The 20335-nt window shown below is 39.5% G+C and overlaps 1 protein-coding gene across 2 annotated transcripts in view; it reads left to right on the forward strand.

Annotated features, from left to right (window-relative positions):
• The window catches only part of EHD4 (EH domain containing 4), a 31435-nt gene extending 17012 nt beyond the window's left edge, over nt 1-14423 (forward strand). For both annotated transcript variants that reach the window (XM_026095681.2, XM_064512595.1), the window contains exons 4-6: nt 2348-2760; nt 7151-7315; nt 9670-14423. In XM_026095681.2, the coding sequence (XP_025951466.1) occupies nt 2348-2760; nt 7151-7315; nt 9670-10206 (1115 nt within the window). In that variant the 3' untranslated portion in view covers nt 10207-14423. The remainder of the gene's footprint in view (nt 1-2347; nt 2761-7150; nt 7316-9669) is intronic.
• The last annotated feature ends 5912 nt before the right edge of the window (nt 14424-20335 follow it).

Genomic DNA, 20335 nt, shown 5'->3' on the forward strand with positions numbered 1-20335 from the left:
TATATGAAGTATATATGAAGTCAGTAATTACGTTAAATGAAAAAATGTTTTTGTAGTTGAAAATCCATCAAATGTGTGGTGGGGTTTTGTGGGGGAAAGGAAGGATTATTTATTTATTTTAACCAGCTCTGTAAGTCACCCTTTCACTTACCCATTTGTGGAAAAATTAGTAAAATTTAACTTGTTTCATCTTGCAATTTCAATTCAGAATGATTTCCTTCTACATAAATCAAGTTCAGAACAAAGTGCTACCTTGTTCAGATTCGTGCAGTGTTGAAATTACACTGTCCAGAGAAGTGATGTAAGAGATTTTGTTTCTCCCTTTCTTTCCTGCTAAGCTTTTTTACAGACAAATTGGAATTAATCATACCGGTTTTGATTAAGTGTTAGTTAGAAGAATTCTCTTTGTGTGTTTTGTACAGCTCTGCTCCTTGCCCCTTCCTTTTATCTCTTGCTCAGCTCTTTTGAAACTATTCACGGGGAGAGGGGAGATCTGTGAAAACACCAGAGCAGCAGCATCTGGGAAAGGACTGGATTTTGCATTCCTTGCAAAGTAATCCTTTTAATAGTGAAACATTATGTTTGATTTTTTGCTTTGTATAGCCAGCTAATATGTCTGATCTGCATCCTTTTGGATCCCAATAATAGCTTTTTTGCATAGTCCTCTTTCAGTTTGACATGACTGTGCTGGATTTATAATGAAGTTATGGGGATTTTTGTTTTTTGGTGGGTTTTCTTGGACAGCTAATTGGGGACATGTTGCTACTATTAAAGTTATGGATTTAGTTTTGTGTGCTATTTGACATTTTTAGGAAAGAATGTAGCCTCAAATCCTTTGCTTATGTTGATGAGCATGCACAAGTATGCTTCATGACAAATCTGGAGTTCACCATTTTTCCTATTTTCATATATGTCTGTTTTTCTTGATGTTGGGTCTAGCCAGGTTCTACTGGAAAGCAAAAAAAAGAATTGATTTGCTATTCAGTTTCCTGTTAAAGACTGACAACTTCAAGATATAGTGAGTAATGGCATGACTGAGCTAAGATTGCCTCAAGAACAGCTGAGCGACTTTAGAATGTCCCAGTACCCTTTGACTTGCACCATGTAAAAGGTGCTGGGGAGAGCAAGAAGTACAGAAGAGTTTTTTTGCATATATCTGATGTATAAAATATTTGGCTACTGCATTTGTGTGTGAGTAGCTTAAATGGGTTTTCTTTTGGAGGTGGGTTGGGGAGGGGCTCTAAAGGCTTATTTTATACTGCTCTTCCTGGGAAATGACTTGAGATAACATGACAATCTCATTAGTGACAACTGAGTTTTCTCGGTCAGCACTGAAATACATGTTACTGGAGGGCAAAACTGTAGATGCTATTTGGGTTACTTTACACCAGTCCTTGCTTTTTTGTTTTTTGGGTTTTTTTTAGCTTTTTATTGGCTTCTTAGAGGAAGAGGAGGGGTGGAATATTCGCTTCCAGCTCACATCTTGCTATTCTTTACTCAAGCAAGATGAGTCATTTATATGCTAAGCCTAATGCCACATCATTAGTGGTGACTTTCTGTGGATTAAACGTGTCGCTTCAGAAGGAGTTCCTGAACGCTGTTTGTGTAGATTAGGCTACCAGGCTACCACTTGGGTTTATAAAGCATTCAGGCAGATGCTACAAATAGGCTTTTCTTTAGAACATCAGGAAGAGTCTGTTCCATGTAATCAGAAAGGTCACCGATCAGTTCTGTTCTGTAACCTGTCACATCCTCAAAGCTATCAGGAACACAGATTACTTGTAAATTGAGTTTGAGTTTACTATGACAGAAATACTGCAGTGCAAAGAGATATGAGTTTGAGATGGTTTTAAAATGCAGATACTATTTTCTGGTTGTTGATTTTAGCTGGTTCTTCACTATTTTTCTAGTTAGTACAGATATGGTGATGCTGAGGTGGGCCAGCATCAACAGCAAGGAAGAGAGCTTGTGCTGTAGAGCCTGATAATGCTTCTTAGCTTGGGCTCTGTGCTGCAGTCACAAGTTCAGGGAAGAGACAACAAAGTGTGAGACAGTAACCCCCAGCATGCAGAAGACAGGGACATAGGAGATGAATGGCAGGATCGAGGAAAACAAGGAAGGGAAGTGATGAAAACCATTAAGTGAGACCTGCCTAAGGAAATATAGGGTACAGTTGTCCTGACCGTTGTCTGCAGACACTCTCCCCCAGGTGCTCCATCCCCCCTCTTCCTGCAGATGAATACTGTAGTTCCCTTGTTCTCTACCCCCAACCCTACCTTATTTGAGACTCACTGCTTTAACTGGTAGAATTGTAATAGTGACTTTCACTGGTGTGTTCTTTCTTCAGGTTATGACTTCTGTCAAGTCCTCCAGTGGTTTGCTGAAAGGGTTGACCGCATCATCCTGCTTTTTGATGCCCATAAGCTGGATATATCTGATGAATTTTCAGAGGCTATTAAGTCATTCCGGGGCCAGGATGACAAGATTCGAGTGGTGCTCAATAAGGCTGACCAAGTAGACACTCAGCAGCTGATGAGGGTCTATGGTGCACTCATGTGGTCCCTAGGAAAGGTGATCAACACTCCAGAGGTGCTACGAGTCTACATTGGCTCATTCTGGGCCCATCCTCTCCAAAATACAGAGAATCGAAGACTCTTTGAGGCAGAGGCACAGGATCTTTTCAAGGACATCCAGAGACTCCCACAGAAGGCCGCTGTGCGGAAACTCAATGATCTCATAAAGAGAGCAAGACTTGCAAAGGTAAGAAAAGATAAAGACTTAATTTACATGAATGAGCAATCTTCCATCCTTTCCATCTGACTTGTAGTAGGTTGCCTTCCTAACTTTTAGAGAAGGGATTTGATGCCTTTGTGGCCATTAAAGCTATTGTTTGCTTGACAGAGGGTTGAGTTTTTTTGTCCTGTGCAATGAGGTGAACTTACTACTATTTGAAGTTAATCCACTTTGTTTTTTAACAACAGTTGGTATGTACAGAACTTAAAGGGGGTGGATGCAGAAAACAAAACTACACCTATGCAACAAGAACAAAAAAACTTAAAAATGTCAAGTGAACTACCTTTCCAGTGAAGATTACCTGAAGGCTATCTAAGACCCCCAAAAAGTAATCGTCTTCCCTTCAACCTTCCATACAATCATTTATACATTTAATCCATTAGCGCATACTGCCAGCTAGTTGCTGTGGAAAAATATTTTAACTAAATACATGTAATACCCTGGAATTAGAAGATTAATTAAAAGGTTATTACTTGTAGTGAAACTCAGGTATGCAGATAATGAGCAGAGCTGCTTGTGTGTTAGATGAAACACTGTACCTCAAAATAAAAAGTAATCTCTCAGATTGCATCTTCTTCATCCCCAGTCCCAGAGCCCCAGTCCCACTTAGGCAATATGGACTTTGTATCATTGTGTCTAGAAAAATCCATCTCTTGTTGTCCAGAACGCGAGTTCTATGTCCCTGCTGTAGCTTGCCCCCATCACTGTTCTCTCTTTTTCAGCTCTGGAAGAGTACTTGCATTGTGTGCAACTGTGACTCTGTCTACAGCTGACTATTGAAAATGTGTTTAATTTTGAGTTCTCTAGTTTTCTTAGATGAGTAAGTGGATATCACTTTAAAGCTCTTCTATCACCAAGTTTTGATATCTATTTGCAAAGCCTTCTGATTACATTTTACACCAATCTTCAGAATCTCTGCTTAATAACATTAGCGTCAGCTGTCCTTTCTTGTCACAGCCCAACTAGAATAAGCTTTGGTTGCTGTCTGAAGTGTTTCTTTACCTCTTCCTGTGATTCTGCAACTACCACCAGATCAGTAGTTGAAAGTACTGCCAAGCTTCTTGTTTCAAGAAAAACCAAAAAAACAAAAAAACACACCCTCAGGAACAAAATAAACATTGGTGATGCAAGAATTACGATTTGTCACTTGGAAAATGGGAAAAGAAGGCAGAATAACCTCAGAGTGATGACACATTTAAAGCTTTGTAGCCTGAGCTTTAGGGAAACCAGTAATAATTGCTTTTGAAAATTCAATTTAATATCATGTTCCTGATATTACTATGTTAAATGTTAAACTCTTGTTGCCATAATCTCAATCTGTTTTGTAGGCATTGGTAGCTTTTTATTTTCATTCATCGCAGTCATTTTGGAAGTGGAAGAATGTCAGAAGCAGATGGATCATTTTAAGGTGCTTTTACCTAATGTGAAATAAAAATGGGTAAAGGTGAATACAAAATATAATGTTCATAGAGCATGCTGATACAACAGCTACAGAAGGACAATAAACTGCTTATCTGCAGGGTAGTAGCAATGTAATCCTTCCTGTGTCATCTTTCCACCTTCTGCACTGAACTTGAAGTACTGATGCTCAAAAATCTTTTACAGCGTTGCACAGTATTTACTTATTTGTCCAATTTCTCTACCATTCTGTTCATTAATCTCTAAAACATGTGCAGAAACCCAAAATAAAACAAGCAAACTGTCAGCTTGCTGTCAAATTTGGGTTTTAGCCTTTTTTCTTATTTTAAACTCATGTGACTTACTCTCCCATTTCAAAGATGGTAACTATTCTTATCTTTAAAAAACATCTGTGGCTTTTTGCAGATCTTAGATCACTGAGTGTGCACATGCATAACTGTTAGTGCTTGGGAGCTGTAAACATGCTTTTCTCTGTTTGCTAGAAGTTACTTTAAACATAAGGTCCATAAAATTACTTCAGATTTATTTATAAAACTGTTAGAAATACTTGTTGGATTAATTGTCTGTCATTATGGAGAAATACTTCTTTCCCCCATTAGGGTTTTATTTTTTTATTTTAGGGTTTTATGCAGAAACCTGGGGGTCTTTTTCTTCTCTGCAGAAATTTAAATACTCATTGAAACAATGCACTCTTTTTAGATATGAGGAAGTGATGTTGAAATATATATATTTAAAAAAATCATCCATATTTGCACAGTTATTGTGTTAAGTCTGCATCACAATGACTACTCAGCTCAGTCTTGAAAATACTGAGTCATTTCCTTCTAAGGCTCTTGAGATGAGCAGAACTAAACATTTCAGAATGATTTCTGGATCTTTGAGTTTAGTTATATCCCAAATACTTTCCATACATTTCTGTGGAAACTGCAAGCCTCTCCCTTCTCTTTCCAAGTTAAGGACATCAATGCTCCCATTCCTTACCTCCCCCTTGCCATGATTATGCAGGCATCTCTTATTTTGGTGTGAAATTTCCAAAAAATTCTTTCAGGCTCTGGGAATGCTGACTGTTTCTCAACAATTATGATAAATGCAAGATTTTTTTTTCCTTTTTGAAGACAGGAATGTTCCACTGATGTAGAAGATGCTGTCCTTCTTGCCTTCTGCTTTAAGTGCTTTTCTGTAATAGCTTTGTTGTGTGGCCCAAATTGCAATATTAAGTAAAGATAGTATTGCACGGGGCAGTCTGAATAAAATCTAAAGCTTGTGAATACTTTCTGCTGTGAAGTGATGTGGATGTCAAGTTTGCCATGGAATTCCAAGGAAGAAGCAGATAGATCAAAGGTGAAAGTTTGGATCGTAAGAAATGCAAAGAAAAATTGGCTACACCATTTTTCTTTAAAAGCAAAGAGGATTTTTTTTTTCCACTTTCCAGTAGGCCCTTAAGGAAAGGAGTGTGAATACAGTTTCCCTGTGCAGGTTATGTGTAGAATTTGTACAGATGACCATGAAGCATGCTCTGTGGTGTTTTGGTGGATGTTAATTATTGTGCTCATCACCATATCTGCATAATTCTTTTTTTCCCTACTGCTGCTTTTTTGTTGTAGTCTCTTTCCCCAGTCCTTCCAATTTCAATTCTTTAATCTATGCTTCAATAGTTCTTAAATTTTAGTTAAGAAGAAAGTGCAACTTCTGTTTTGAAAACAGCTACTTCTTTTTTTAATATTCTCGTAATGAAGAAAGGCCTGAGTTCTTTAAACACTTACACTACTATGGAGGTCATTTGACTTCCGAGCCCCTTGCAGGGATAGAGCTTAAGGTAGTCTGATTACTTCAAGTTGTCATAAACTTGTATTGCTTCTAAAAGAAGCCTGCCCTTGTGTTCCCTTTCTTGTGCAGCATAAATATCTACGTCTGCACAAAGAGCTGGATAAGCGAACTCTCATAGGTTAAGAACAAGAGCAACACACACAGTTTAGATCCTTGACCAGATTGCTATGTGGTCCCACAGATTCTGTTGTTGGTACAAAGTAGTGGGAGGGTGATAAGAGGAAGAGATGAACGGCTGAGAGGTAAGGGTAGAAAGGAGGGGCAGGGGCAGGATGGATCTGCATCTTTGGCAGTGCTGGATTATCTTGCTTACAGTATGTGGAAAACTCAAAAGAGCTTGGAAACTAATGATGGTTTTTTAGGGCTTGTTAAACTACATTACTGTCTTTCCTTATATACCAGAATGACTCTGCTTTTCTGTTTCAGGCTTCACCTGGCAGCCAGGGCATACTCTTATTACAGCATACTGAATGCTCTGTCATCCTTTGGGGGCTGCATAAATACAGACTCTATGTATTTGTTTTTCTGGGATTGAGTAGGAATGCAGTGTCACTTAAGTTAGATAGCCCTATCACTTAACATACATGGATTACTTGAGGTATAACCCCATTCTTTCCCGCAAAATATGTTGTGGTAAGGCAGATGGAGTTACAAATCTCAGTCGCTGAGATGGATGGTTCAATATAGCTGGAGCTCGTTGTATGACCTGTAGTGTCTAGAACTCATTTTGGGGCCTTGCTTTCATTCTCACTGTTGGTACTGACAGTGTTGTACCATGCTTCTTAAATTGCACTAGATTTTTTCAAGTGTCCATCTATAAAGTTTGTGATTCCTTTATTGCTGCTGAAAGCAGCAAAAGCTAGTTAACACCTGTTCCTGTAAACATGAAGTCTAAACTGTATGGTAACTGCAAATATCTCCCTGTCTCTTTCAGTGTGGCTTTTCAGACCGGTCTATCTTAGTTGTTCCACAAACAATGGTTGATAACATGTCCTTGAACTGACTTTCGGAACACATTCTTTCTGTTTCTTTTTATGGCCTGGATGAAGAACATTAACGCTGATAAGTTTAGATAAGCAATAGTATTGATTTCAGCTTTGCTGCTTCTTAGGTCCATGCTTATATCATCAGCTATCTGAAAAAAGAAATGCCATCTGTATTTGGAAAAGAGAACAAGAAGAAGGAACTGATCAGCAGATTACCTGAGATCTATACCCAACTGCAAAGAGAATACCATATCTCAGCAGGAGATTTCCCTGAGGTCAAGAAAATGCAGGTAAAACAAGAGTACAGTTCTGCTGAAATGATATTAACTTTCCAAGAGGACTACTAAATTACCAAAGATAGGACAGGGTCTCTTATTGTAGTTTTGGAGTGTTCAGGTAAATGACGAAAGAGCAGCAGAAATAACCATTTGTCTGTTAGGGAGTTAGCATGACTTGGAAGTACTGCAAAATGAAAGCAATTGATAATTTCCTTAGAGTGTAAAACCACTGTTAAAAGATTATAGAAACTGCTATAAGGAATTAGACCTTCTGCCTTTTTAGTCAATATTTTGTTCCCCATGGCATATAGTACTAGATGTTTCGGGAGACTGTGCAAATAAAATGGCAGTGGATGCTTACGGGTTAATGTGGTACTTGATTCTTGTCCGAAATGTGGGTATTTATCTCTTTTAAAATGCTATCAGATATTTATGTAGGTGAGACTGTACTTAGACACTCATTCATATTTATTCTACTTTGTTTTTCCTATTACTGATACTATGGGCCAGTGAGTCACAAAAGCAGTGTTACCTGAAAAGTGCAACTTAGAAGCTATCACTTTCGAAAATGTTGCCTTTCAGTTTTTTTCTGTCCTTTTGAGCTTGCATTCTGTGAGAAATAAAAATAGAAGTTCTCAGTTTATCTTAAACTTTTAAATACTTCTTGTGTCTCTTCCTGCTTCATTTTTGTGCAGTCTTACTGCCAACTTTCTATGTCACTTCCAGCTTTTTGTTTCTGTACTCTCTCTGATTTGAGGTGAGCTGATTAGACATGAACAGGTATTCTGGGGAAGGACAGCTATGCTGTGTTAGTGGTTAATTTATCCCCAAACCTCAATTTGGCAGTGAGAGTGGATTGAAATGAAGACTTTCCAGTCATTTAGTTTGTGTAATCTCGTACTAGGCAACCTTTTTTATCCCAGATCCCTATGGCACATAGGCTTCTTAGATGGTCTTTGAATTAGAACGTAATTCAGTATCCAAGTCAAGGAACGTGAGATCAGGAGCCTGTTGTCTGGTCTGACTGTGGTCTATCCACACATGTAGTGGAGAAAGTCTTCCAGGTTGACACTTGTATATCATTCTAACAATTTTTATGTGGTGTATTCATGCTGGTGATTAGAAAAAGCAATGATTGGCTTTTTTCATTAACCTACCTACAAGGATGCACAACTTTCTCTTATGAATTAAAATATATAATTTAGGAATCAGTTTTTGCATGAGTCAGTTATAGATGAAGCACAAGATCTACATCAGTTAGGTTTTCACAGCAGGAAGATTGTTGAGGAAGGATTTCATGAAGTTAGGTTTTTAAAAGGTATTTGTGTGAAAAAGCTGACTTCTCCTTTCTTCCCATACCACTTCTGCTGGTGTTAAGAAATGAGGGAGAGAAGTAATCATTCATCAATCTGGATATTGAAACAAACTTTTGAGCAGAACTTTATCAGATTAGTAGTCCGTATCTCTAAGCCTTAGCAGCAGATGGCAGCAAGTATATAGATGAGAGATGAGTCACTTCTGTGATGAGGAAGGAAATTGTGAGAAAACAGCAGGTTTGACCTTTGCTTTCTAAAACTTATTACATGTCATAAATTTATACTGATCAGTTGCAGTAAATCAGGTGACTGTGCATAAACTTCAGCCAAATAGAGTGGTTGTTCATTAGTTTTTATCCTCCGAGAAATCCAAAGGGCTTTGCACAAGTGGGCAGTTGAGTGCCTGTCAGTTCTGCGTGCATTAACAAAGCAGTTTGCCTGTACTTCAGGTTTATTGGGTTGGCATCATTGTAGTTCCGATGAGTAGCAGAACAGCTCCCTGAGGGAAATGAGATTTGTCAAAGCAGTTTAACACCATTTTGACAGATGTTTTTTCTTTTTAGTTTCCACTGTAACTCTGCTTTCCCAGCTAGCATTTTTTATGTAGAAATCTAGACTCCTAGAATGTTGGTTTTGTTGCAGTCAGTATCAGCTTTGTCATTAGCAGCCAAGAGGCCATAATATACCCAGCAGGACAAAAAGTAGAATGTTAATTAAAATCAGCTATTGTCACAGCTAGGGAAGCTCTACTGTTTAATCTGTTTCTTTTTTATTATGGTGAGCCAGTCCTTAGTGACTGAGGACTTTCAAATGAATACCTTGTAGAATAGTATGTTTCAGGAGCTAAGAGACACTCTGTGGACACAGACTTAATCCAAATAAAGGTTTGCAGCTTTTTAGATGGTTTTAGTTGTATAAACATGAATGTGTACTGAAAAACAATATGGTAATATTTTAATACCTTTTCAGTATAATCAAGTTTTTCTAACTATACTGTCATTGAAACATTCAGTAGATTTTTTTGCTTTTTTATATACTTGTCATTGACAGGAGCTGCTGGAGACTTGTGACTTCACTAAATTTCACTCTTTGAAGCCAAAGCTAATTGAAGCTGTGGATAATATGCTGGCCAATAAAATTGCCTCCCTGATGAGCCTAATCAGCCAGGAAGAGAGCAATATGCCCACACAGATGGTGCATGGTGGGGCATTTGATGGCACCATGGCAGGACCCTTTGGCCATGGATATGGAGAAGGTGCCAAGGAAGGAGCTGATGAAGAGGAATGGGTTGTTGCCAAAGATAAACCTGCTTATGATGAGATTTTCTACACTCTGTCACCAATCAACGGAAAAATATCTGGGATCAGCGCAAAGAAGGAGATGGTGACTTCCAAACTACCTAACAGTGTCTTGGGGAAGATATGGAAACTCGCTGACTGTGATGGCGACGGAATGTTGGATGAGGAGGAGTTTGCATTGGCAAAGCATCTCATCAAAATTAAACTGGATGGGTATGAACTGCCTGGCACACTACCTCCCCATCTGGTGCCACCATCTCACAGGAAACCTCTGCAGACAGCAGAGTGAAGAATACAGGAAGAAGAATGAGGATTTGGGATACCAAATGTGTTAAAACCACCAAAGTTGGAAATTAGGCTTAGATCCTTAAACTTCATAGCACATTCCACGCAAGTTGCTGACATTAGAAGCATAGTAGCAGGAAAACATTTGTGTAATAGTTCCTACTGACCTTCACTGAGACATGCATATCATAAGTGCCTTGTATAGATTTATCACAGTGTGTGATGTAAGGGTGAAAAAGTTTTCATCATCTTGCTTCCATGGCTCCCTGCCTTTACAGCCATAAAGCAAAAAAGACTATGTATAAAATCACCGACCTTCGTCAAAACTAAATGCTTAGCAACTACACATCTCTCCAAACTGTTTTTAGTAAGTGCAAAGAAGCTCTAAACACAAACTCACCTACCTATGCAAGGAACATGTTTATGCTAAAAGCATACTCTAGGCACCTAGTGAATGTCAGCATTTGTATAGTTTAAGAAAAGGCAGACCTACAAAGAAATTAAAATTAGGGCAGGTTGTTTTTTTTAGTTTGGATGTAGGGAAAGAAAAGAGTCAGGGAAAAAATCTTTTAAGAAGTGCTCAGAATACATGAGCAGATTTATTTTTAGACTTCAGCAGTTATGGTTAAAACTGCAAAATATTAAAATGATTCCTTTAAGCTGTCATCACTGTATCCTGTTCTAATCTGAACTGCTGAAAGAACTGCTGCTTCTATTTTGTACAGCACTATATATTCAGTATTCTCAGTTAAAAGACCTGAGTCTCCTTTCTTCCTTGAACTTGGAGTTTCTTTTGAGGTTTCAGGTTAGCTGCTTTGCAGACCATGAATTCCTGAATTGTTCAAAGTGATGGCAGAATGCTTTCGTAAGCTAAAAAGGTCATATGTTTCTATTGAAATAAAGCCTCCTTTTCTGTTCCGAAAAGGTGCACTGTGCAAACTCAGCCTGTTCCCATTGAGTTGTCTTGGGAAATTTTCATGAGTTAATTTCTACTTACAGCTAACTATACAGGTATCTCTAATTATATAGGTATCTCTGTATAAGTTACATACATATATCCATATACTATAGATATATTGGAAAACTTTAACTCTTTGTTGCCAGCATGTAGCTGACAAATACAGAGGAGTTGTTCTATTCCTATGGTGGCAGTTTTGAAGGACAGGGCCACTAATAGGAATCTTCACATTAAGATTAATAGGTGGTCCCTCCAAATATTATTCCTTTATTCAAAATAATCCAGGAAAGGAATGGATGCTTACAAAAACCTTCATTGTCTAACCACACAATCAAAATGTTGAGCGTATTGGCTGCTTACAACTGATTTCAAACAGTATCCCAGAAGAAGGTAGATTTTTGGCCCTATGAGCTTCAAAATCTTTTGGGGAGGGCCAGTTCCTTTCTAAAATCGAACTTGGCAATCAGTTTAGGTCTATGCATATGAGCAAGAATTGATTTGTACTCCACTTGTAATATAAAATACCCTACATATCAAAGGTACTGTAACTCTGAGCACTTTTTCTGAGTCTCAGTAAGTGGTAGCAGTAGTGCCTTCTGGGACAGAGAAAGCTAGAAAGTGTTTTATCATCCTTGCAGTGGAGGTGGGGAGGGAAGAATTTTGAGTATTGTCTCTAACTTAAGATTTACACATTTATGTGTTCAGACTTGTAGGTGATCTAAGAGCCTCAGCTTTTTCTTCAAATCATGTATTTGTAGGTTATCGATCTGGTTTCATAGTTCAGATCTTTCCAGACACCTTTTCTTTCTGCATCTTGTCTATTCTGATGTGAAATTACGAACTTTGCCAGGGCTCTGCCGTGTGAAAACAATGAAGCTTTTTTAAGTAATGATAGAAGAACTCCTTTACCTTGCCAAATTTCCAGGCATCTGTATCAAGAATACCCAGGCATTGTTGATCATTCTTGGACTTGCTTGTTTTTCATTATTATTTTTAGATTTTTCTCCTGTCACCTAAGTATGCTAACTTTTTCTCTTATGTCTAAATTAGGAACCAGACATGCTGTAGTGCATCTCTCTGCACTTTAACAGTTAGGAAACTTGACCATAAGTCTACCTGTGTGACTGTATATCTGCAGAGTAACTGATTCTTTATGTAATTTATGCAAAGTATGCAAAATGTATTTCTGACTGAAAAAAAATCTATAGATATTGGGACTTTAAAAAAAAAAAAAAACAAAAAAAAAACAAAAAACAACCCGCACAAGTAATAATGTATGCTTGCTCATGCGTGTAGTATCTGCAGTCAGTGGCAAACTCATACACTAATGACCAACCTGACTAGTGTTGCAAGAAAAGCTGCTGGGAGAAAGAGCATGCTTGTATATTGTGACTACTGTAGTGCAGTGAGGATCTGTGAAGCTGCTGATCTTCCAGCTGTGCCTGCCTTACCTTGCCCTTCAGCTGCACAGGATTCCTGGGTGGACTTGTTCTGAATTACCACTGTGTATAGCTGCCAGGGGTGATACTCTAAACACATTGGAGCTGTGTGATCCCGTGCCAGCACAAACATCCTTCTGCAGTGAAGAGAGGAGAAGGGTAGTTTCTCAGTGACTTATTTTATTTTTCTAGCTTTATTGGTAGTAAAATGGAGAACACTGCCTTTTTCTCCCCCCTCCTCCTCCAGCTCCATAAGAGTGTACCAACTTGGGGTTGGGGAGACAACTTTAAATGCATTATTTTGATAAGTTAAAGCATTTTGTCTAGATATGTTTAAAATATATATGTGATTTTGTTTTGTTTTTCCTGCAAGACTTGAGAGGAAGTAGAAGAGGAATGCACAAAGCATGTGTAGGAGTAGAGGTGGATTTACTGTTTCTGTGGGAAAATAGAAATGTTTCAGGACCAGCATGCAGAGCGAAGTGCATAGATGTTTTTCTAGATATGTCATGCAGTGCACTGGCATCTTAACAGAGCTCATACTTACTTGAAAGTAATTCAAGTACATTTCATGTAGTCTTTAAGCCATGGTTTCTTAGGTAGCTAAACCGATCTAGTAGCTTGCTGTTGCTCAGAGGAGGGGATCTCTTTCCTCATTACCTCTTCCCAGACCTGTGATCCTGCTCAGTTCACTTTGCTAACTGTGTGGTTTGTAGGATCTGTCTGCAAGCCAGTTCAATTAGGTAAACCAGCCACACAAAATAGTTTGGATAGTGTCCTGCTGAGTTAGCAAGTCAAATAAGATCATCGAATAAGCTCAATGTGTTAGGAATATAAGGAAGAGAGAAAGGAGCAGGATTACCTTCTCTCATGAAATTGTGCTTTAAGTAGTTATTGAGAACAGCAGTATGATGTAACCTTTGTTCACTTCAATGTCATTGTTAATCTCTGCTCAGGAAAGGCCAAGATCTTGGATTTTATGCCTGTGACTTTGGATTTACTCCAAGAACATTCATAACTGTCAAACTCATTCTGTAAAATCAGTGCTCTGTGGTGTCCACTGCCTTAAACCAGAGACTGCTGCTTTTCACCTCTTTCCCAACTCTGATTCTGTTCCCACAGAAATTAATTGCACTTTTGTTACAGATTTGAACAGAAATTGCAGGGGTCCAGTTCATAACCACACTACAGGACAGCAAGAGCAGTCTAAAGCTGTGACTATTTGAAAATGGTGAGTTTAGGAAGATTTTTAGGTCAGGATGAGATCCCAATTGTTGAAGTCAGGCATGCTATGGCTTTGTAGTCCCACAAGCCTCTGTGGAACCTGGTCTTAAAGAAGCAGTATCTGGCCCTTGACTTTCAATAACTTAATAAATCTCCAGTACTTGAAATGCACCTTCTTTTTTCTTTTCCTCACACCTTTCCCTTCACAAGATGCACTCAATTTGGTGGCTCTTTATGCTGTTGGAATTCAAGCAGAGAATTTGAAGTGTATGCTTTATTGGATATGTGTAACATAGCACTGAGAGAATGGACGTGAACTGTTTTCTACTTCACATGCTCACTTTTTCTAATGTTTTTGTTAAATACTGTATTGTCACTTCAGAGGCACTCTTTCATTTTTGAGGGAATGTTTCACCTGTGTGGTGTGCTTCAGTTTGTTCAACTAAGCAAACAAAGTTGTAAGTTCATTACTGTTGCACTTTGATTACACAATAAATTCCATGCAGATACTGTAATATATTTTAATATGCTTTGTAATCATTTTTAGGAAGTGATGATAAAAATTGCTGATTTAATAAAATAATATTAAACTACCTGAAATTTTCTTTCGTAAGCTTCCTTCTGAAAGGACATCTTTTGGTGACTAGGGTTTTGTAGTTCTGCAACTTAAGGTTTGTAGACATAGTAGCTATTTGGCAGGCTGCTTATTTTCCCCACCTCAGTTTGTGTCCATAATAGGTTATGGCTGTTCCTGTTCTGTGTCCATGAACTTATTGCTGAAATTACTTCCCATAACAAGGCTTGACTCCAGAATCTAAATTTACATTAAAATTATAGTTTGCTTTTTATAGCAAAATGTAATTAAGAAGTTTTCAGTGCAAGTCCAAGAGTGGAGGATAAATCAGACTGCCTGTGCTGATTGAAAGCTTGAAACTTGAGCTATTTTATTAACTTCAATGGAGGTATTAACCTTGAAAAAATAACTGCAGATTAAATGGCAGTTTAGCAGAAAGTACTTTGTTAATGTTTACCCTAAAAATTTAAGGGCATCTTCTACACCATGCTACCTACTACTTATAAATAACTAATGAAGTCAAAAGAGCATTCACTTTAATGTGTTCAAATTAATTCCTCCTCCCTTGTCTCTTCCCCCATATACAAACATACAGCTTATTTGAAACATCTCCAAAGATGTTTCTGTACAGGATGCTCCAGAATTTAGATACAACTCCTACAATCATCAAATGTAAATTGCTGCCAAGTTAAAAGGTTTTGTGTATAGCAGTAAGTGTTGTGTTAGCAAGCCACACCATTTTGCCTTTGGTCATCGTGAATTATGTCACATGAAAGAATTTATTTCGCATGCAAACTGTGTTGAGGGTCTCTAGGGGCTAGACTACTGCCAGTGTGCAGTGGCTTGTTTGAACTGTTCCTTTTCAAAGTCAGATGGTTTAGATAAGACAAGGTTTGGTTTGAGAGTAGGGGAAGGGCAGCATGGTTTGGGTTTTTTGGATAGAATGGTGTTCTGCATATTCCATATACAATATATTTCAGACTGAAAAACTTACAGTATACTTTAGATCTGCTGTACACCACAGTTTATATTTGGACAATGGGAAAAGTTCAGAATGTCTAGACTACTTGTTCTATTGTAAGTTTTGTGGTAATTGTAACTTCTAATATTTGGCACTCTTTAAAGTGTGAAATATTTCTTTCTGGCTACCATTTAATTTCTCCAACTTTTGTTTTTAGCTCCCATGTTTGGTATATTTTTAAGGGCTTTGGAGCAGGAGCTCCTTTATTTTCAGCTTCTTTGATCCAAGGTTCTATTATGCTTCAAGTAATACCTGTGAGTGCAGAGGATCTTTTTGACAGCTTGGCCCTTGGGCTAGCCTTCCTGACTTGTGTAGCAAACACTGAGGAGAAGAGTTGGCAGCCTTGCCATGCTTGGAGAACTGAACACACACATCTGCTCTGGAGGAAGGTGCCTCCCTTCACTTAGGATTCATGGCAATGACCTAGCATTTGAATTAATGCCCAAATCCAGCTAACACCTGTCATGTACAAAGAAATGTACACGAAGAAATGGATGTGTTTTTCACAATTTTGTTTGGTAGTCCTGTTGGACAGCTTTTCTCACCTTTGAGTGAAAAATATCTCCTCTTATGGGAAACCATGGTATTCTGACATGGGTTCTTCTCCCTTTCCCCCAGTGACACATGCTAGTGTAGATTTATACCTGGCCATAGACTAGGCTCAAAGTTACCTTCTCGCTGGCCCAGTTAATACTAGAAGCTGCTTAATGCCAAGCCTAACTTTTTCCCTTACCTATTCCTTTCTCCGAGGTAGAGCTCGTTCTTTCCAAGGTGTCACTAACTTAGCATCGCATATCCCCCTTCAGTCTGAAGCTTTGAAGTTTTCATTGTAGTGAAAGCAGCTCATTTTACGTAGTTTGGAATAGTCTGCTAGAAATAAAAGCAGAATTAGCTACATCTATGGTACAGAGGAACTGGATGGTATGTATCTCTTGCCAGATGCTGCATTTCACAGGCACTGTAAGAGTTCCATATATAATTATCACTTCAACAGTTCCTAGGTTAAAATATTTAAATATGGTGCTGATGCTTATTGATTTCCTATTTCAGATCACTGTGTTCCTTAAAATGCATTAATTTCATGTTTAGTCTGAAAATAAGAAACCAACCAAGAATGTAATTGTAACCGGTAAGTTTAGGACTTGGGCCATTTTGGCCTACAATGGACACTAACTGCAACTGGTCTTTGCTTTGCCTTATCCTGTCTTATCTTATCCTGTTTTATCCTATGTGATAAAGTTTGCAGCCTTAAAAGTGTTCACTGTACAATTCTATGCCTATTTTGCCGTCTACCTTCCATTATTCCGCATGACTGGGTCACCTTCACAGTGAAACTGGGGCTTGTGGGCTTGGAGGGAGCTGTGATTGTGATCAGTTACCTGCTGACTGGGGACCAGAACAGGAAAGCACACTACATCATCTGCCTTCCTAGTGGTTAGGATGCAGTGTTCTGGCATGAGAGTTGCTGGGTGCCTGCAGTGCCTCTCTCCAGTCTGGTTGTAAGTCTTGCAAGTTTGTTTCCTTGATAAATAGAGCTAAATGCTTTATCAGAGCAACATGTAAACCAACCCCCTAAAATATATTTGAAAATATATTTGTAAAAGAGAATTTTTTCCCTTCCCAATGAAATGGTGTTCCTTAGTACCAATGAATAAAAATGAAAAAATCTGAATAATAATAAAAATACACTAATTAGATCTGGAATTGCCAAGGCAGTGGTTTGCAAGGTCCATTTTCATTACAATGTTTGAAATATTAAGGCTATTCTGTTACTTGAAATCTTTTATCTATATTTGTATGAAATGGAAAGAGAATGCAAGTCCTCTGTCCCGTGTGCTCATCCTGCAAAGGCTTTGAAGCTCTTATGTTAACGGTTAAAGGTTCAGAAACAGAAGGAAAATTTCAAGATAATATATACAGCTCCAAGGAGAAAATGTCTTTAATTCATGACCAAACAAGCAAATGTGTACTTTCTGTTTCAAAACAATGACTGAATTTCTTTGTGCCAGGGAGAATAAATCCATCTGATTTTTCTTTAAGCTGTCCTCTTTTTCAGGTGTAGCAAGGGGCTCCAAATCCTTTGGATGATGTAATTCAAATGTTCTGGTTGAATTCTGCTCTCTGTTGATGTCATGTAGCCTCTAGCTAGCTATCTATTCAAGAAGAAAAGCAACTTCTAGTTCAGACTAGAGCCTGGGGAGGCTGAGGTTTATAATGAGCCTGCATCGCAGGATGCTGGTGTAGATCCTCATGGGCAGAGCTCAGCTGTGAGAGGCGCTGGGGCTCCTTCTGTGGGTGGCCCCCACCTGTGGGTAGGATGGCACCCTGAGTCGACTGATGGCAGCGCACACTCGGAAAACAGGTACCAGGGGGTGCGAGGGCAGTGGTGGGCTGCAGGGATGTGTGCTGGGGAGCGGAGAGGTCAGACAAGCTGAGAGGAATATCTGGCTATTCAGGGACAAAGTTCAGCTCAGAGGCCTATGAAAACAGGGAAGCTGTACAGACTGACTACTGGGAAGTTTCCACGCCTCTCCTAAGCTGTTTTTGGCTATCTCCCTATGTTTGATATCCCAACTGGGCAAACAATGTCATGTAATAATTACTTCCTGATGCTATCTGGTGTTTTCAGTATTCACAGAGCAGCTCTTCTACATCATACTGAGGTCTAAGGTTTGCCATAATTCAAGATGTAGTTAGGAAATATTCTGGGACCATGGTTGATACCACCTGTGGCTCCGCTGCCTTGCCATGACTAAATCTCAGGTCTGGGCTAGAGTGCCGCTGGTCCATGTCCAAGTCTCTCATGTGGTTGTGCCTTCAAGAGTAGCCAGGGAGCAGGCAATGTTCTAGTGTTAGAAATAAGGAGGATGGGGACTGCATTTCTATTTCCACCTAAGCTGTAAGTATGTATTCCTGATGATCTTTCAGAGTAGATTTAATATATGAAATAAGTGTATACTGTCTTTGTAAAAGATTATGTGACTGTGGTAGTACAGGCAAGAAACTGTCCTTTTTGCCAGTCCATTCAGTTTTGTGCCTTTGCGTTGTACCCATGAAGTTTGGGGAGATCTGGAATGGCAACAGCTTTTTACCAAGGAATAAACCGGCTACTTCTTGTTCGTTCTGGGCACATGGTGGGCTACAAGACTGTGTGACTGAGGATTGCCCTTATATTCCACAGAGACAAAGCTGGGATGTTTGTTGTTTTGAGACTTTTGTATGAGCAAGCAACATTGCTTGACACACTGAGAGGGGAAGCGGGCTGAGCTATCATGCACATGTTTGCACGTATATACTTGTTTTCTTTGAGATTTGGGGGACCTTCTCCTTACTGAAGCCCAGAGAGGATTTTTACCTTCAGGAGCATGTGTGCACAAAGCATACCCAAAAGCACTAGTCTGGCCACGTGGCTTTTAAATCCGAACTAGCTTTGTTCAGTGGCAGCTCAGAGCGTGCACTTACTAGCTTGGTCTGGTGAAGGGCTTGTTTAGTTACAGGGCTGTTGAATGTGAATGGCTTTACCCAGGGACCCACCAGAACATGAGGGCATCTACATGCGTCTGCACGTGACACTTGCCACCACAGACCTTGGCAGGCTCCTCCACCCCAGAAGGGGAGGCAAGGCAGAGCTGCGGCTCCGCGGGCCTGGCCAGGCTCTGCTGCCCATCCGCCCGCTGTGGGGAGGCTGCCGGGAAGCACCTCACCATTCGGGGGGGAGCAGGAGCAACAAACTGCACTCCTCTGGGAAACCGGTATTCGTTCCTTTATGCTATTTGCAACAGGGGGACTTCAACGTTTCTCCTCCTGTTTTAGAGGTGGCCTGGGAATTCATATACCCACCATGGGAGGAGGACAGTACTTAAAAAAAAAAAAAAAAAAAAAAAAAAAAAAAAGAAAAAAGAAAAACAACAAAAAAAACCCCACCACCACCACAACAACAAAAATTCAAGCAAGTGGAAAGGAAGTTTCACATCCTTCTTTGTTTTGTGTAGTGCTGTCAGGAGTGGAAGAGCAGCAGGTTAGTGCTCAAACGGGTTATGAGACGGCAAGCCAGACAGCTGGCGTGTGAGGCCTGTTTCATCCCAGTGGTCTTTGTTTCTGTCTTAAGCAAAATGAGATCATGGACAGGTAAGGAAGAGTCCTAAAAGAACTAACGTGTCTAATGTGACTGCTGCTTTGCAGAAGGGAATCCCACATCAGGATCCTTCCTTTAAGAATCAAGAAAATAGTGTTTTACCATGGTGTTTCCAGGGCAAGGGAGAGAGCGCTCTTCGGGCTCTTTCCCAACATCAGAGGCAAGGCTCCACTTCTCTGTGAAGGCAGCAAGAGAGGGCCTATAGGCAACCTGGAAGAGCGATTTATTTATTTATTTATTTATTTATTTTTAAGTGTGAGCAGGTTCATGGAGTGAAGAAAGTGCCATGTCCCCTCACAGCAAGTGCAACGCTGCACTGTTGGTGCGGCCACGCTGAACGGTGGCCTGCACTGAGCCTCTCCCTCTTCAGCTGCCTGCCCAGCAAGCTGCATACAAATATTGTTTTACCCTTCCTCTTGGCACGTTAGGATATAAACAACTGATGAAAAGGCCTTATTCATCAGTGTCATGTCAATGCCCACCATTCTAACTCTGAACTGCAGATTCCACAAATGGAGATAGGCGTCCAGGAATTAGAGAAACTGTACACCACATCTTTGATTGCCTGTTTTACCATAAAAAGCAAAGCCAGTGTTTCACACATTTAATCATTAGATAATCATTAACTTGCGACAGGGAGAAATGCCTCCATCCAGGGCCAATTCACCTACTGATTCTCTGCCTTATATTTGATAAAAGCAATGACAAGGTGTTTTCTCAACACAGCTCTGAGACAGCTCTGCTAACCTGTACTGATTGAAGCCGGTAACCTAGGATCATAC

The sequence above is a fragment of the Dromaius novaehollandiae genome, chromosome 5, assembly GCF_036370855.1.
Source record: "Dromaius novaehollandiae isolate bDroNov1 chromosome 5, bDroNov1.hap1, whole genome shotgun sequence".
NCBI lineage: Eukaryota > Metazoa > Chordata > Aves > Casuariiformes > Dromaiidae > Dromaius > Dromaius novaehollandiae.